Raw genomic sequence first — 18,614 nt, 5'->3', positions numbered from 1 at the left:
TATGGAGGGGACAAATGGAGCTCCCACAGGAGCTGCCCCTCATCCCCCTGCAGCGGGGATCACAGCTGCCCAGAGGAGCGAGAGAGTGGGCCAGGCTGTGCACCACATTGTGCTGCACTTCCACCAGAGCTGGCTGGGAGCTAGGAATTTGCACGTGCAGACTGCTCAGGGCAGAGCTACAACATCCCTGATCCCACACACATCTATATGAGACAATGTGCAGACCCATAACTTGGGTCCAAGGAAAGCCCAGGGGTCTCTCCAGAGACATCTCCAGTGCTGGCAAGGGGTGCCCTGATTGCGCTCTAGTGGGGACCAGCAAACTCCTGCCCAGTTGCCAATGGGACACTTCCTCCCCATGGCTGCATTTTCTCTCTGCCTCCCTGCAGGTACAAGGACGGGAAGCTAATTCCCAAGCAATCTCAATCTTCAATGCAGATCAAGGATGTGTCGGAGCAGCACGCTGGGACATACACGCTGGTTCTACGGAACAGGCTGGCAGGGCTGGAGAAGCGCATCAGCCTCCAGTTAATTGTCAATGGTAAGGGAGGGGGCCAGGGCTGGGGCTTGGGCTTGGGGGAGAGTGCTGAGCCCATGACCCCAGCCTTTGGGCTGCTCTGAGACCTAGTGCCCATTGCTGTGCTAAAGCAGTTGGTGCCTGCATCATCTCTTTCTCCCCCGTTGCTGAGGGATGCTTTGGTTACAGTGGGGCTGGTTGCTTGTGGTCTGGGGGATACAGCACAGTTTTGCTCCTGGCTCCATCATGCTGGACAGGATATGTCCTTGCTTAGGGGCCATCTCCCAGCTGCAGTTGGAGGTGCTGCTGAGGGTGACCCTGACTGATGTACTGATGTGGGCTTGAGGGCAGGGCACCTGCAACACACATGAAGCCTGGAGCTGGAGCAGTTCCTCTGGATGGGAAGCTCCTAGGGAGTTTTGCCCTGGCAGAAACTGGTCCCTGTCATGCAGGAGCTAGACGCCAGCACAAAAAGTGCTGGAAGGGCACTGCTGCTTGGAGATTTGTGTCCAGCAGGCTCTGTAGGCCTGTGCTGGGGGCTGCCAGACAGTGCTTTGAGCCCTGCAGCATCCAGACAGTCACACTGTGCAGAGGAAGGAGAAATGACATCACTTGAATCTGCCTAAGTATAACCTGCTCTGCTTTGCAGGCCTCAGCTCCCCAGGAGTTGCCCTGAGAGCCATAGTGCTTTAGTGTCCAGGGTCTCTATAGGCAGGCTTGGGGAGGGCTGTGCCTGGCCTGGGTCCAGCGGCTGAGCCTGCAGCCGCTCACTGTGTCACTCTGATCCTTACAGTTCCTCCGCGCATCCATGAGAAGGAAGCCTCTTCCCCAAGCATCTACTCCCGGAGGAGCCCCCAGGCCCTCACCTGCACAGTCTATGGCATCCCAGCACCGGAGACGATCCAGTGGCAGTGGAGGCCATGGATGCCCTGTCGGATGTTCTCCCGACGCAGCCTGTAAGTGCCATTTCTTCCAACACCCATATTTTACCAGGCCACCAGATGGCACGATCCTTGTGATCGTGGCTGTGTCCCAGACCCCATTTCACTTTTGCTCTCCCAACGACAACATGGCAAGAGGAGGACAGCACCAACTGATAGCTCAGAGCACCGTACACCCACTGACCCTGTGGAGAGGCAGAGTGGAGCCTGCTGGAGATGCCTGTGCTCTGTGTGGGAGCTTTGTCCAGCTTGGCTGGTCCCAGACACCAAGGGCTTCCACAGCTTCCCCTGCATCCTCAGCCATCTGCATCTGGCGGTGGATGTCCATGGCCCAGCCATTCCTCACAGCACCTGCAATAAATCCACAGACCACTGTGCTGATGGGGAAATGGAGGCAGACTGCAGAAGATATTGTCACAGGCCCTTTGTGAGACCCGGAGACAGCAGCTGGGGTTCACACCATTCTTGCCCTAAGGTCCCTGTGGTTTTTTTGGTCCTTCATCTTCTGCTGGATAATGATGGAAGCAAAAGTGCTCATAGGCAGGGGAGCAGAGCTGCTGCATGCGGGAAGATTTGCTGAATCCAGGGGAAGCGCTGAATCTCTGCCAGTTGCTGGGATGATTTGCCAGGAGAGTGTGCAGGCAGCGCCAATAGGTGGGCAGGAAGGGTGCGCGCCCACTGCCCGTGGCCTGGGAAGCTGGGGCAGCACCAGGCAGGGCTGCAGTGGCATTTTTTAGTGGCAGTCTCACAGGAAGAAGGAAAAGGGATGCTGGGGAGTTGTAGCCAGAGCAGTCAGGGCGGAGGACATCAGGGTGCCTGGAGGAAGCCAGGTCCTGCAGCCCTGTGCAGGCTGTTGCCGAGCCAGGGACGCCAGAGAGTTCTCCATTGCATGCAAGTGCACTGTGGCCCTGTCAGGAAGCAGAGGGGCCCATGAATTATGAGCACTGTCTCCCAAGGCCACCGTATTTTTGCCTAGCATAGCTCCAGAGGATGCAGGAGGCTTCTTTCTAGCTTCCTGTTGTTTACACAGCTCGCCAGTGTGCTCGCCCCACCAAGCACTCTGCCCCGCACTGCCAGCACGCACCCTTGCCACTGCTCTTGGGCGCTCAGCAACCCCTTGCTTTCCTGTCACTGTAAGCCTTCTCCCTCCACATTTCCCACCCTAGATTTTGGGCAGACCCTTCCATCTCCCTGCCCCACCTGCATTTCAGAAGCACCCTGCAGGCTGCAGCATGCCAGGTGCCTGATGGATTTGGGCACTTCTCCCTGCTTGCCTGTCTCAGCCCAAAGAGGTACCACCATGCCCCTGTAAGACACCAGCAGTATCTCTACTTGGGATGTTTCTCTCCTGGTATTTTTTGAATCAGGGGCAGCAGGAACACCCTTGGGTGCTGCATGGTCTAGTCTCCAGGCCAGCACCCAGCCAGCCTGTAACATCCCTGACCCACAGTCCCAGCAGAGGTTTAAGTCTCTGTTGCTGAGCAAAGCAGCATCAAGAAGTGCCCCAGACACACATTGAACCAATTTCACTCCTGTCTTTCTCCACCCTTAGCAGGGAAGGATGAAACCACAGGCCTGGGGGGTGAAGACACTGCCTGGGACACCAGTATCTGTTCCCTGTCTCAATTTTCAGATCATAGATGTTTGTCTCACTGGTGATTATCGAGGACCCTTATAAAGCACATTAGAACTGTGTAACTGAAAGACCCAGGAAATTTTACAGAGGTAGAGGAAAAGGGGCATCAATTCTTAGACACAAAGTTATTTTTGCTGCCTTTTTCCCAGCTGACTTTTTCTCCATCTCTCTCCTCTTTCTCCTCCTCCTCCCCGGCTGCTGGATTAGCAATAGCAGGCATCGGGCAGCAAGGCGCCATCAGCGGGACCGGATGCCTGAGTGCAAGGACTGGAAAGATGTGTCACAGCAGGATGCGGTGAACCCCATCGAGAGCATTGACACCTGGGTGGAGTTCGTGGAGGGGCGGAACAAGGTGAGGCTGTAGCCCTAAGCCCAACCTGGAGTGGGCAGCTGGAGACAGGCAACCTTGGAGGGGCCTTTGTGATCAGCCAGAAAAAGTGGCCTAGAAACGAGCCTGGCAGAGAGACATTTGGGGAGGGCTTCACACCTCTGCTTCTAAAGTAAACCATCAGCAGCCCTTCCCAGCTCCAGGACCCCGCAGTACCAGGCAGCCCCAGGGCGAGGGAGGGCTGTCATCTTTGAGAAATTACCCTGCGTCCAGAGAGGCTCCCGCTGGGGCTGACTGCACAGGGGGGTTTACGCTGGTGGTTGTTTAATGCAGGGCACCCAGCTAGGGAGGGCATGGGGGACATGTGCTATGGGGGCTCCCATGCCATTTCTGAGCATTCCTGCTTGAGCTGTTTTGGGAGATGAAACCCTGCAGAGCAGCCTGGGCAGCTGGGATGGGACAGCGGGAGTCACGGACTAACCAGGACATCTCTAGCCTTGGGAACATGCATATATGTGTGCCGGGGCATTTCATCCAGCTGTCCCGATCCCAGTGGGGCGAGGGTGGTATGGAGGTGCTGGCGTCCATCTTCTGCAGGTTTGTGAGTGAGAGTATGTGTGCCACACAGAGCCCACTTCTCTGTCACAGCATTTCCTCTCTGGAAGGAATATCTCTCCCTCATTGCAGCGTGTGACCTGCAAACACCCAGACACTGCTTGCTGCCTGTTTCTTTCTGTCTCTCTGTTAGCCACCAGAGTCAGGTCTGCACCATGACGGGGTTCCTGTTCCCACTGGTGTCGGGCACCAGCCGCTCACAGAGGGATGCAGAACAAACAAATGGGCCCCCGTTTCCGAAAGTCACTTCCTGTTTTCCTACACACCTCCAAAGGCACTTCCCGTCCCCTGGCCTGGCCGGGAGTTCACCACTCTGCCAAAAGAGTGGCAGGGGCAGATGCTCCTCCTTCTCCCAGAGCAGCCGAAGAGAGGCAGGGATTAGTGTCCCCCCAGGGGAGGCGAGCAGGGGTGGTAGGCTCTCCTGGGTGAGAAGCCCATGTGTGCCACTCCAGTTGTGATTCTCATCTTGGTCCCTTTTGATCTTTCCCTTTTTTCCTCATTCTCTTCCTCCTGTTCTCAGCTCTCTCCTTCTCAATCCATCTATTTGGTTGTAACTGTCCTGGAGGTCCAACTTAGGTTGTGCAGCCCAGAGAACTCTTCGACCTGCAGTGGGATGCTACATCCTGAACTCTGCTTTCTCTCCCTCTCCTCCTCCTTTCGGCCTGTCTTGTCTTACCGGCCTCCCCTATTTTTTATTCTGTCTGGAAAGACCAGCTGTGCACTGCAGACAGCAGGATGATGTCAAATCCAGAAACTCCAACTCAAACGTAACAGTGCAGATTAAAAGGAAAATCCCCAAGAAACAGGAAAGGCAACACACAAAAGTGCCAGCAATTCAGCCGTATTGAATAACCCCAAGAAACGGAAAAGGCAATGCACGAAAGTACTAGTAATAAGGTCACTTCAGCTGTACTGAATATGCACTGAATGAATGACTGTTCATTCTGATTAACATAAGCTAGTACATTGCCACTTATAACGGAAATGCTTCCCAAAGTCTACGGGATGAATAGTAAAGGCAAAGTAGTTTCCCTGTAGGAACATATAAAATTTTTGCATTTTAAACATTGTCTCATTAGAGGGATTTTTGCATGCGATTACCTTGTCATTTAAACTGGGAGGGAGGAGAAACCTGTGCTTCAAACTGCAGATCTCCTCTAAGGGGAGTGCTTGTAACACATTTGGCAGCTCACTCGTGTGCAGTGTGAGCCTGGAGGAGGAGTGCAGCCTTACTCCCCAGCTGCCTCTCCTGGCTTTTTTGGAGGCAGCATCTCCTGGGTCCATGGCCCCAGGACAGCAGCCTGGCTTTTTGCCCAATCTTAGTCATGTCTTGCTGCAAGGAGGGAGGGAGGAGGAAGCTTTTAGGACCACTTAGAATTTAAAGGGAGAAGATGACAGATATTCCTGAACTGGTGAGAGCTAGGATGCTTTCACAGGTTTGATCTCCCCTTATGGATAAAAGGAATGCTTGCAGACCTGTAAACTCCACTGAACTCCGTGGGACACTGAGCAGTCACTCCACTGCCGAGGGCTCAGGGAATCAAAGCCTTGGTGTCCTTTCCCTTTCTCCCCAGTGTTATAAAGCTTGGCGGGAGCTTAGCCATACCCTCAGCCCTGCATCATTTTCATGCCCCCCTTACTGGGCACAGGCCTGTCCCTGTGGTGACCCGAGGGGCTTAGCAAGGAGTTTGCTCCCATGGAGAGGCATCTACTCTGGCTGGGCTCTGTAAAAAGGAGTAGAGATGAGGAATAAAACTATATTGCTGTTGCCAGAACCAGCAGATGAGGCTTGAAATGCACAAAGGGCTACTGAATAAGTGGCTATTTTTGCATAACCCTTTCCCAGGTCTACAGTTGCTGCCTGGGGCCAGGCTTGCTGTGTGTTTTGCTGTTTGCCAGAGCACAGAACCCTACTTCTCTATCCCCCTTGCTCTTCCTAACTCCTTCTTATACTCTCTTCCCCCATCAGACAGTCAGCAAACTGGCCATCCAGGAGGCCAACGTCTCAGTCATGTACAAGTGTATCGCCTCTAATAAAGTGGGTCGAGATGAGCGGCTGATCTACTTCTATGTGACCAGTGAGTACTGCGGACACCCCCTCCACCTGCATCAACCGAGCTCTCTGCTTGAAATAAGCAGGCCCCTAGACCTGCTGGGTCTTGTCATTCACAGTTTGCACCTTAAACAGCAACCAGGGAAGCCAGCAGGAAAGCACGGCTACCCCAGAGCTCTGCTGAGTGGCAAAAGCCTGGAGCCCTGGCAGCAGATAGCGCAGGCAAAGTTTGGCAGGCAGACCTGGGGATGAGCCTGGGTTCTGGAGCAGCCCTGGCAGGTCCTGGGCTGGGGAGGTCCTCCTGGCTCAGGCCCAGGCACCTCCCTGGGTTGGGGATGTGCCTGGTCCAAGAGCATCCTCTAGTGGCACTGCCTGACCCACTCCCAGGCAGGGTCCCCACGGGATTTTGGTGGTGGGAGGAAGCTGAGTTTGTAGAAGCCAGAGCCCAGCAGTGTGGGCTGGACTTGTGACCCATACGGGGCTGCATAAACTTCCTGCCAGCGGTACCCCGTGCTGGCGGGAGTCTGTCCCTGTCCGCTGGGGACAGGGAGTCTGGCAAGGGCACAGCAGAGGCTTATCTTCATGCCAGAGAGGACAGACCCTAGAAGCCTGGGCTCAGGGACCTCATAGGTAGTACCTGTGCTGTTAGAGCCACCAGCTTTTGTGGAGGAGATCTTTAATCACTGCTTCAGTAATGCTCTGCACGTGCAGTTGTCCGGCCTGGCTGTGTAACTGCTTGCACATGTGAAAGCAGGCATGTGTGCAATCCAGAATGCTGCAGCTGATCTCAGAGCAGTAGCAGCCTAATTCAGACCTCCCAGACTTACCTCACTTGTGACCACATCTTAATCTGACCCTGGGACTTCAGCATATCCCTTAGCACTCACTGGGCTTAAGCTGTTTGTTGCTAGAAGTTTGCATGTCACAGTTCTGCTCTAGATTGGTTTCCTTTACCCTGGCTGAGGACAGAGTATGTCTCAGAGAGCTGAGCCCAAGGAGACAATTTCATTGTGTCTGGCAGCTCAGCCATGAAAACTCATTCACATGTTCATTTCCTTCCTGAAAGCCATTCCAGATGGGTTTGAGATTGAGTCCCAACCCTCAGAAGACCCCATAGAGGGGCAGGACCTACAGCTGAGCTGCAATGCAGACAACTACACCTATGAGAACCTGCAGTGGTATCGGCTGAACCTCTCCAAGCTCCATGATGAGGAGGGCAACCCCCTCGTGCTGGACTGCAAGAATGTCCACCACTATGCCACCAAGATGCAGGGGGAGCTGCGCTTCCAGCCTGACTCCAACGATGCAACCTTGCTGCTCACCATCCCCAACATCTCCCTGGGCGAGGAGGGAGACTACGTGTGTGAGGTGCAGAACCGGAAGACCCGGGAGAAGCACTGCCACAAGAAATACATCTCTGTGCAGGGTGAGGGTCCGCAGGGCAGGCGGGAATGACGGAGGAGAGCTGGTGCTCTTGCTGCCATCAGCTTCCCGGTCCATCCCCAATGGAAGCCATGCAAGCAAGCTAAACTCAAGGTGGCAAAGGCAGGGCACCTGGGTTCTCAAGACACCCTCCAGCAGGGGTCAGAGGCCCAAAGACCCCCAGGAACACAGATATTCTTTTGATCAATCAGTTTCTCGTTTTCCCCTCCTCCTCTTTGTGCTGCTCCTCCAGCCCTGGAGATCCCCCGGCTCAAGCAGAACCTGACAGACATTTGGGTGAACGTCAGCGACTCCATAGAGATGCGCTGTAAGGTGGATGGCAACCACGTTCCTGAAATCAGCTGGTACAAAGACGAGAAACTGGTGGAAGAAGTATCAGGTACAGTGGGCTGGGGGTGAATCAAAGGCAGGACATCATGTCTGGTGGCTGGAGAGCTGAACCCTGTTGGGTTCTGGGAGTTGCTGTGCCCAGGCAAAGGCACCCATTCTCTGAAATGGCTGAACTCTGGTTTTAATCATGTTCTATCCCAGTTTGATGCAGTCTCACTGGCCAAGTCTGTGCCCTAGGGCCTGGCTCAGCACTGTCTGTGCGTGTGTACATTCAGATGGAGAGCAGAGAGACAAATCATTCATCTTCTTACTCTCAGCACAGTGCCTGCCATCTCTCCTCAGGCAGGGATCAACCCAGATCCCATGGAAGGAATATGGGAAGTATCCAGGCACTTTGCAGAGGGAAAGGAACAGGTCCTGGAGCTGAAGCAGAGCTTGACACAGCAACTCAACGCACTGCATCCCCCAGGGGGACTGCCTGGGCATCCTCCCCATCCAGCATTGTCTGTGGGAGTTTCATCCCCTCCATACCCTGCCTGGGGAAGGCCCCTCCAGGGTATTTCTGGGTCTATCAGGCCACAGAAGAGAGCCTCTCCCAGCTGGTGCAATTTCATTCTGCCATCTAAAATGAACCAGACAAAAAATAGGAGCCTTATTTTGAGCCTGAATTAGTCCAGTATACGAATTCCCCCCCACCCCATGAGTGACCACCACAACCCTCTGTGCCTTACAGGGATCGACCTGGCAGACTTCAACCAGAGGCTGAGCATTCAGAGGGTGAGGGAAGAGGATGCGGGGCTCTACCTGTGCAGTGTCTGCAACGCTAAGGGCTGTGTGAACTCCTCAGCTAGTGTCTCTGTGGAAGGTACCAGCAGCCATGACACCCCTGGGGATGAAGGGGGGAGTAGGAGTGTGGCCAAGGTCCCATGCCTCTTCCCTGTGACACCAGGCAGCGAGAGGCAGTGAAAGCCCCTAGGCCTTGCTGGTGGCATGGTGCTTTCACAGGAGGAGCTATAGTCCAGAGCACGTTTAGCTCAGGCAAACACCTCCCCAGTCTCACCACATCCTGAAACAGGCCACAAGGGATGGCTAAGCTGGGGCACGGAATGGGAATCTCTAAGCTACAATTTCCCTCCTGTCCCACAGGCTCTGATGACAGGACCAATGTGGAGATTGTCATCCTGATTGGGACTGGGGTTATCGCTGTTTTCTTCTGGATCCTCCTTATCCTCATCTTCTGTAACATCAAAAGGGTATGTGACTGTCTCTGTCCCAGGGTGGGGGGGTGGGGGGGGTGGCTTAGCAGGGCTTGGGGCAACACCATTGCTGTGACATGGGGTTGTATGATGGCACCCGCTAAAAGGAGGTCATTGAGAGTGGTTTCAAGCACTCACAAGGTGTATAAGGGCTGTGGTAAAGGAGGTGACAGGGAATGGCCTTTGCCAGGGGGAAGCAAGTCAAGGCAGGCAAAGGAACCAAATCCCCTCTGGGATTCAGCACCCTGTGCAGGGAGGGCATCTCCTCACCCTTTGTGTTGGCTGATTCCTGCAGCCTGCCCACGCAGACATCAAGACGGGCTACCTCTCCATCATTATGGACCCTGGTGAGGTGCCCTTGGAGGAGCAGTGCGAGTACCTGCCCTACGATTCCAGCAAGTGGGAGTTCCCACGAGACCGCCTGCGCCTAGGTGAGCCAGACCCCCTCCCTGTCTCTGTGCACTGCAGCCAGGGCTTCCCACCAGCCTTTCAAACTCACCTTCCAGGTTTTTTACACACCTCTGTGTATTTAATGCCTTCTCTCTGGCTTCCTATCTTCTTCCCCAGACTGTCCCTAAAGCCCAGCTGTACCTAGGAAATCTCTTTGGGTCGGACTATGGACAGGTCTGAGCCAAGTGTAAGCCCAGACTCTCACAGTGTACCCACACAGGCATCACTGAGACCAGAAGACCTCTGGGCATGCTTTAAAACACATCCCCATATTCTCCAGATGGCAATCTGAACAGAACAGCCCAGTCGACGGCAGGTACCTTGAGTTCAGGACCAGGACTGCATCCATTATCCTCCTCATGCTGAGACAGCCACCTGCAGTCTCTTTCCTCTGTCTGGGAGGGTTAATAGGGCTGCAGACTGCCTTTGAGGCACAGAGCAGTGACATTAGCCCTGGCTGCTCTGCTGCAAGGTGTCACGTTTACCTTTTCCACACACTCTGCTCGAGGGCAACAAACAGCCCCTCACTTCTGCAGGGCCATTTCCTTCCTCTGCTTTGTCCATGCCAGCTCTGCCTCAGTTCCTCCAATCATCCTTTCTCTTTTTCTCACCGACAGAGCAAGCAGCCACCTGGGAAGGGCACATGTTCCACTCCTTCCTTTTCCTTTACAATGTTTTTTCTTTCTTCTTCCCATGGTTTCCTGTTGGGATTTTTGTTTTTTCATTCCATTCTGCCTGTGCTGCACCTGCCTTCCTTCACACTGCCCTCTCCTTGCCCATAGGTAAAGTCCTGGGTCACGGCGCCTTTGGGAAGGTGGTGGAAGCATCAGCATTTGGGATCAATAAAAGTAACAGCTGTGAGACCGTGGCAGTCAAAATGCTGAAAGGTATGTGGACAGTGAAGCAAAATATGCAGTCTGTGTGGATAGCAAAGAATGCGGCATCTGCCAGGGAATGTCCACCCTGTAAATGCCTGTCTTTTGCATAAGTCATGTGTAAGGCCCTGGAAAATTTATCTCCCACAAGCACTCCTGTGTGCTTCTGCTTGAGCCAGACCTGAACTAGTGGAGAGGAGCTGGAGCCAGCCTTTTAATTTATGGCTTCTTGGCCTCAACGGTTGATCCCCTTCACCTCCCCTTCTGGATACTTTAGCCCCATTCAGCTGCACTGGGAGGCAAGTGGCAGAACAGACATCAGGAAATTGTGGGACTTGGCTTTCAAAGAAATTTAGCTGTCTGCAAAGGCAAAGAATGAAATCTGTCTCAAAGGACAAACAAGAATCCAGAGCTCCTCTTTGGTAGGTCACTGAAGGAAGTGTTGCTCCCAGCTGCCTTCTTCCAAATGTGCCTGTATTTCGTGTTTATGGGCCAGATTCAGAGCTGGGTAACGAAGCAGGTTGCAGCTCTTACCCACCTCTGAGGGCTAAATTGGCTTTGCACCCAAAGCCTGGTTAATCCAGAGTGAGATTTTAAGATTTTATAGCCTTGCTTTCAAACAGGCATCCAGAACATTATTCTCTAATTTGGCACCCAACAAAACACCAAAGCAGGCTCTGGCCAGCAATGGCCTGTATGTGGAGACCGAGACAGCTCAGCAGCCCTTACTCATGCAAGCATACAGATGATCTGCACAGCAGCTGCAGAGGGAAGCCTGGTCATGCAAGGCTGCTTTACAGTCCTTTGAGGCACGGCTCTCACTTGGCCCATCAGCTGCAGTTTAAGCAGATGCTTCTCTCTCAGACTAAATTTACAAACTCCCAAGGCAGGCAAAAAGCATATGGGGAAGCAGAGAAGTACGAAAAAGGCACGCAAAACCAGAGAACAAACCCTGAGGGTAAAACAGAGGATCAAGATTTGGTGCAAATTAGGCACTCAGAAAATGCAGTCCAGAGAGCTGGCAGGGGCACAACGCTGTGTTTGCTATTGGAGAGGAATCATAAAAAGATACTCTGGGTTTGAGCTGAGGCAGCTCCTATCTTCAGTCATGATCAAAAGACTCAGATGCATTTTGTTTCTAATTTTCCTTCAAATTGTTTTATGGCTCATTATCTCTGTTTGGAGGCCAGAAGGCCAAAGATTCAAATGTGTATGTAAGCCTCAAGTGATCTTTTTTCCTGCATAACTATCACAAGGAAAAATCTGTTGGGCACAAATTGTGCTGTCCTTTGCTCTGGGTCCCTGCATCTGCAGGCAGCACCCAATGTGTTACAGCAGGGATCCTAGGAGCCCCAGACAAGGCTCTGACATTTTATACGGAAACATGCAATACCAAAAAGTACCAAGGCTTTGGGGTCACAGCCTCCTCAGCAAGACTCGCATTAATACTTTGCTAAGAGAAGGGTGGTGAGGGGGAGTGAAAAGCTGTGAGGAGGTGTCATGACATGGTCTGTGTGTTTCCAGAGGGAGCTACTGCAAGTGAGCACAAGGCACTGATGTCAGAGCTGAAGATCCTCATTCACATTGGGAATCACCTCAACGTCGTGAATTTGCTGGGTGCCTGTACCAAACCCAATGGTAAATATCCTAGGGCAAGTGGCTGTGCCTGCTCACAGAGATCTGTGTTTGTCCCCTGCATCCTTTCGGCTGGCCACATGTGTGACCACACGGACATGTGGGGATGTTACCGGTGTGCCTGTGTGCACTTACGGCAGGTGCCACAGCTCAGAGGGGCTGCACATAATATGAGTCAGAGCAAATTCTGACCATCCCAAGCCCTTGCCTCTTACCCTGACCTTTGGTGTCTTCTCACCAGGTCCACTCATGGTTATTGTTGAGTTCTGCAAGTATGGAAACCTCTCTAACTACCTGCGGACCAAGCGGGAAGGATTCAGTCCTTACAGGGTGAGTAGACTCCTTTGCCCGTAGGGACCTGTCCCATGTCTAGGGAAGGAAGACATGTGGCCTGAAACATGGTCTGACAATGGGAAAAAGACACCCTCTGCCTAGCAGCAGATCAACTTTACACAGTGATCTTGGTTCATGGGCACATCAGGGAAGTAATTTCTTTCTGCAATGGAAGATAGCTGCTTCCAGGCCAGATTTACAGTCTAAGAACAGGAAAAGACTGTGCAGCTCATGGGTGCAGGGCTTAGAGTGTGTGTTGCCTGCTGAGGTTTCTGTTTTGGTCTCCTTGCCAGGAGAAGTCTCCCAGGCTGCGTATTCAGGTCCAGTCCATCGTGGAGGCAGTGAGAGCAGACAGGAGGAGTCGGTCTGGGACTAGTGACAGCGCTATCTTCAACCGCTTTCTGATGCACAAGAGCCAGACAGCACAGCCAATCCAGGAAGGTAATTCTCCAGCCTTGGCAGCGGCTCCTCATGTGGCCCACCAAAAAAAAAAAAGCCAGATTTGGCTAACATGGGGAATAGGTAGGGCATGACAGTAGGGAGCTGTGACCCAGCCTTAGAGCTGATCACTCCACTGTGGCACGGCAATTCCCTGAACGGGGCTATTAGAGTCATCTGTTGCCTCTTGTAATAGACTCTTGAAACCCAGAAGGGAGGATTAAATCCCTTTGGATTTTTTTAGCCTAAAGAAAGGAGAATTGAGGGGACCTCAGTGCATCCCACCTAGCACAGGAATGATGAGCTGACCTTCAAAGTCCCTTCCAGACCTGTTCCCCACAACTCTGACTGATGTGTGCTGGAGGCTGGACTCGTTCTCTTCACACTTGAGCAGGTTCCTCCCACGTGCTTTCTGCCACCTAAGCAGAAGATCCTAGAGGGGAGCCGGTTATTCCAGTTAGCACTGAGGACTAGCTGTATCTCACCAAGTGGCTGGTTGAATCCTGCAGTCCTGAAGAGAGGCAAGAAGGACAAGAAACTGCTCACTGTCTAATAATTTTCTTGTACTCCTGGACAGTGGATGACTTGTGGCAAAGTCCCTTGACAATGGAAGACCTGATCTGCTACAGCTTCCAGGTAGCACGTGGCATGGAGTTTCTGGCATCCCGAAAGGTGAGTTCACCCTTTTCTTTGCTCCCTGCTCCTTTTGTGCATGCCTGACCAGCGAAAGCCAGCCTAAAGCCACTTTATGAGTGACACACAGAGAGATTCAGTGATCTACCTCACACTTAGGAAGTCTGGGGTAGCCCTGTGTACACAAAGATGGGAAATTAGTCTTCTTGCATTTCACCCTCTCCTTAACCATCTCCTTTTAAAGTTTTTATCTTTAGCTCCTTCCCACTTCCACCATTCCCTCATTACAGCTCAGGTTCATGAGGGGAGGGGGTTCCTCTGCACTTTCTGATGGTGGTTCCTGTCCCCCTGATTTTGCTCCTTCTTCTTCATGTGCCCACAGTGCATCCACAGAGACCTGGCAGCTCGCAATATCCTGCTGTCAGAGAACAACGTGGTAAAGATCTGTGACTTCGGCCTGGCCCGGGACATCTACAAGGACCCCGACTATGTCAGGAAAGGCAGTGTGAGTGCCATCTTCTCAAACCCTATACAGATTAGGCCCTCTTGAGGTGTTCATAAACTACTCTGGGGATGGAATAAACTGAGGAAAAGATGAAAAAGGAGGAGTGGAACTACCTGTGTAGCTGGGACTAGGAACTGCTGGCCCAATGATGTATGTGCAGTCCTCCTCCACCAGCAGACCTCTGTCTCCTTCCTTCTGCCCCTCAGCCTGTCATTAACTTACTCTTCTTTCTTTACACTCTTTCCTCCCCTTTCAGTGCCTCTGTCCCTCGCTGTGGCCTAACCAAACCTCCATTCCTCCATGGAGAGAGGAGCAGTGCTATTGGCTGTGGTTTACTTTTATCCTGTTGCTACAAGAGGGGCTGTCCTGGGACATGTCCCGAACTGAACGTTTGTGCCTTGCCTCTCCCTCCTGCAGGCCCGTCTCCCACTGAAGTGGATGGCTCCAGAGAGTATCTTTGACAAGGTCTACACTACCCAGAGTGACGTCTGGTCCTTTGGGGTCCTCCTCTGGGAGATCTTCTCACTAGGTGAGTGTTAATGAGGCTCACATGCTGCTGAGGGAGACCTCTCTTCCCATGTAGCAGCTCAGTGAGTAAGTCTGTGCAGGAGGCCCTGATGCTCTGAAGCACATCTAAGGAGTGACGGGAAGAGATACTGGTCTAGACAAAAAAAAATATGGAGGCCATATCCACCCACGAACAGGGTGATGGGGAGACAGGCATGCAGAGGTGACCTTCAGATCGCTGAGGCAGAGAGGCCTGTCTCAGGCAGCACCAAGGACTTGGGCTGTGTATGAGCAGTGACCACATCTCCCAGTGTTTTGAGAGGAAGGGCAGTCTCAGAAGGACTGGTTTCTGATGGCACATTTCACATTCCCACCCCTCTTCAAACCTCCTTTAGGGGCATCTCCATACCCTGGAGTCCAGATCAATGAGGAGTTCTGCCAGAGGCTCAAAGACGGTACCAGGATGAGAGCCCCAGAGTACGCCACAGCAGAAATGTGAGTCAGAAACCCTACGGATCTCAGCAGTGGTCAGAGCAGAGCCCTCTGTGGGATGGCAGAAACCTCCCAGATCCCAGCATAGGGCAGGACAGGCCCCTCTGTGGGATACAAAGACATTTCAGTCAGGGTTGGGGATAAGCCAACACATCCATCACTCCAGGCAGCTGCCTGGAGGGCAAGCCAGATGGGTTCAAACCAGAGCTATCTAGGTACCCTTGCATACCCACACTGGGATGGTCTGTAAGTGGGCAATGTGCTTTCGGGCTCTGAGGGTTATCAGAGGTGCCTGAATTAGCTCCTTGTGCACTGTTATACTCACTGCATAATGAGCCAACCCCCTTCCAGTAGGTCCACATGGCCAATGTGCTGGGGGGTGCCGAGCTTTCCTTCACAGTGCAGGTACATGCTGTCCCAGCGGGCACCACATGGGTGGGAGCTGCAGAGTGGGGCAAGAGGGTGTTTCTGTGGCATAAAACCAGCATCTCTTCTTGGCAGTTACCGTATAATGCTGAGCTGCTGGCACAGCGATCCCAAGGAGAGACCAACATTCTCCGACCTGGTGGAGATACTGGGGAACCTTCTTCAGGAAAATGTCCAGCAGGTGAAAAACTCTCTGTGTCCCTGCTCAGCTCCAGACAGCTTTCTTCTCCCACCACTAGCTCCCTTGCTGTGCCCTCCTCTGACTCCCTGACCAATGCAATACCTTTGCGTAGGCCAAAGGATTACACAGGGTTTCCTGGATCAGAGAGGTCTGTTTCCCAGAGACACTGGAGAGCTCATTTCCGTGATAGCCCTCTCGCTGCATCCTAATATAGTTCCACTCCTTGCAGGGTGGATACCCCCTCAGTCGTCATTCCAGTATTTCATCCTAATCCCCAGATGATTATTTGAAATTTTTCAGCTGAGTCAAGGCCCTGGCACTCCTGCCTCCCACACGCCCATGTAATGAAAACCAGGACTTCGCCAGAGTTTTTGAAACTCTATCCTCGGATCTAAATGTCAGGGCCATGTGAACCAAACAACTGTTCTACTACAGCGGTCAGATATACAAATTTCTCTGAAACTATTACTAATTGCTGCCATGCAGTAACTCACCAGGGCTTTTAACTGCCGTGAGCGTGCAGCTCTGATGTTAACATTTTCTTGATGTTCCATTTCATAAGATGATAGCTAAATGCTTAAATATGAGTACTGTCTCATCCTGACATCCCTGATTTTAACCTTTCAACAATGGATCCCAGCACAGGCATCACTAAGACACAGTGATGTGCCCCTGGAGCACAGTGCTCTGTCCATGTAGGCTAGAGAACTGTAGCTGCAGTAGGACCAGGTTGTTTTCCTGCTCAAACACACCTCCACACACCTGCAACACTCACAGCTACTTAACACAGAGGGAACAGAAATGTCCAGCCAGATATTTTGTCCCAGAGAAACAAAAGACAAACCAGAAATTTTCCTCCCCAGCTCTAACAGCTTCTCTTATAGAGCCCTTTCGTGTGGGAAAGCCTTCCCCTTCTTGTAAGGCCATTCACTGTTCTTCCTACCAGGAAGGGAAGGATTACATCCCGCTGAATGACTCTCACAGCTCAGAAGATGATGGTTTCTCCCAGGTGCCTTCCTCTGCCCAGCAAAACTCAGATGAAGAGGACTTTGACATGAGGATACGCTGTCACAGCCTAGCAGCAAGGTGAATCCCCTCTGAAAAGGGCAGAGAGAGCCCAGCAGGCAGCCAGCAGCCTGAGATGTAAAGAGAGCCTGAGGGATATGGGGTGAACCCGGTAGCAAGAAGTTGGAAAAATCCTAGGTGATCAGGTGTGATCCAAGCATTTAGGCCATAGCACCTTGCTTATAAAAGCAAAATCACTTTCCTCTGCTGACGAGAAAGAGCCCTTGATGTGTAAGCCTATGGCATTCCTTCTCCTGTCTCCAGCTACAGTGCCAGAGCAACACATCCCACTGAAGGCATCATGGCCCATCAGACAGATGAGGAAAGAAGGTGTTGGATGCCCTTCTTGCTAGTGCAGGAGCTTCATCCTATCTTTTCCTAACCCAAATGCTTAGGCTTCTCGTCTCTGGGGAGCTGTGATAGTGTGATGCCCAGGATCTATATGACATTACTCTGCTTATCGAGAGTGGAGAGGTAATCAGGGCCTGATTTGATCAATAAGTCTGGGTGGACCACACTGCAGAAGAAGTGTGGGGTTAAGAGGCCTAAGGTTACCCTATTCCCCTCCCAAAATCCACTATTTGGGTCTTCAACCTCCCTGCATAGTTTGGTTCCACTGAGAGGAGTTTGGGTTCACATCCCATTTGTTCAGGACATTGACTCTACTGGCTTTACTGAATACAGTATGTTTCTGTCGGCAGATACTACAACTGTGTCTCATTCCCTGGTTGTCTGACGGGAGGAAATCAGATCAGGTGTCCATCCAGAATAAAGACTTTTGAAGAGTTTCCCATGACACATACAATGTACAAGGCACACCCGGTGAGTAGCGTCTGAATGGGGTTGAGCAGAGGACAAAACTGTTCAGCTGTTTCCTGACACCTTTCCCATTAAGCTCGTGGAAGGAATATCACTCCTATCTAATGTCAGTCTGTCTGTGTCATTCCTGTTCAGTCCGTCCAGTCCTATGCACATTCATTTCTCCACATAGCACATAGGGGTTTCTCTACAGCACAGCTCATCCTGCCTGAGTGTAAAATAGGGAGGTTAGGTCTCCAAGCAAGGACTATAAAGGACCTCAGAGAAGAGCCTGCTCTTCACCCTTCTCATATCTGTAAACATGGCCTGGTTAAGCATACTGAAATCCAGCCAGGACTAGGTAAATCCAGAGTGCTTGTCTGCACCTCTCCTATCTTGACCCACATGCCAGCATGCAGTAGGAGATCTCCTGGCCTCTCTAAACTGGGCTGGTACTTACATCCTTTATAGTGGCAAAACTTAAGTCATCCCCTTAGTCTCAGAGGGAAATCTCACCACTCACAGATTTTGATGGTAATCTATCTTCCAGGCAGGGAGCACTCTTTTTTTCCCCAAAAGTGGCACTACACTGCACACATAAATCCTACCTTTGTACATACTGCTTTTAAGATGGCACCTAAGAAAATCAGCTCCAGCAAGACCATGGAGCTTGCTGGTAAAGTGCCCCTATTCCTTTTTTCCCATCATAGACACACATGATCTCATCTCCTGAATGACTCCTCCTCCCTTCCCACTCTGATCAGCCGACAGGGATGTTACTGATAACTCCTGTTGCTTCCTTCCAGGACAATCAAACAGACAGTGGGATGGTTCTGGCATCTGAGGAATTTGAGAGGATAGAAAACCGACACAGAAAAGAAGGTGGATTCAGGTACTCCTTAAGTCTAGCCACTCAGACCTCCCTGCTGCCAAATACAGTGAGACCAGGAGGCAGCTTTCGGTGTCTCCCAGTAGGGTATGCCTCTTTGGGCTCTCAGCAGCAGCCGGGCTTGGGCCCTGAGCCAGATAAGTCCATGCGCACAATAACGAGAGGCAAAATGCACACAGAACAGACCTGCCTACTGCTTCCTAGGGTTTAAAAATATAAACTGTGCCCATTTGACTGATCAAAACATGTTCCACAGGGTATGAGAATG

General features: G+C 52.1%; 1 protein-coding gene across 2 annotated transcripts in view; it reads left to right on the top strand.

Moving 5' to 3' along the window:
• The window catches only part of FLT4 (fms related receptor tyrosine kinase 4), a 60,443-nt gene that overhangs the window by 36,685 nt on the left and 5,144 nt on the right, over positions 1-18,614 (top strand). For both annotated transcript variants that reach the window (XM_064458463.1, XM_064458462.1), the window contains exons 9-29: positions 390-541; positions 1,311-1,473; positions 3,302-3,446; positions 6,007-6,115; positions 7,157-7,516; positions 7,766-7,912; positions 8,597-8,728; positions 9,010-9,116; positions 9,415-9,550; positions 10,352-10,456; positions 11,969-12,082; positions 12,321-12,409; positions 12,706-12,853; positions 13,428-13,522; positions 13,866-13,988; positions 14,406-14,517; positions 14,891-14,990; positions 15,489-15,594; positions 16,541-16,680; positions 17,361-17,481; positions 18,264-18,349. In XM_064458463.1, coding sequence (XP_064314533.1) covers positions 390-541; positions 1,311-1,473; positions 3,302-3,446; positions 6,007-6,115; positions 7,157-7,516; positions 7,766-7,912; positions 8,597-8,728; positions 9,010-9,116; positions 9,415-9,550; positions 10,352-10,456; positions 11,969-12,082; positions 12,321-12,409; positions 12,706-12,853; positions 13,428-13,522; positions 13,866-13,988; positions 14,406-14,517; positions 14,891-14,990; positions 15,489-15,594; positions 16,541-16,680; positions 17,361-17,481; positions 18,264-18,349 — 2,790 coding nt within the window. The remainder of the gene's footprint in view (positions 1-389; positions 542-1,310; positions 1,474-3,301; positions 3,447-6,006; positions 6,116-7,156; positions 7,517-7,765; positions 7,913-8,596; positions 8,729-9,009; positions 9,117-9,414; positions 9,551-10,351; positions 10,457-11,968; positions 12,083-12,320; positions 12,410-12,705; positions 12,854-13,427; positions 13,523-13,865; positions 13,989-14,405; positions 14,518-14,890; positions 14,991-15,488; positions 15,595-16,540; positions 16,681-17,360; positions 17,482-18,263; positions 18,350-18,614) is intronic.

Source organism: Phalacrocorax carbo, chromosome 8 (genome assembly GCF_963921805.1).
Source record: "Phalacrocorax carbo chromosome 8, bPhaCar2.1, whole genome shotgun sequence".
Classification (NCBI taxonomy): Eukaryota; Metazoa; Chordata; class Aves; order Suliformes; family Phalacrocoracidae; genus Phalacrocorax; species Phalacrocorax carbo.
The sequence above is the reverse complement of the archived record's forward strand: the minus strand, read 5'-3'. Positions and strand labels throughout refer to the sequence as shown.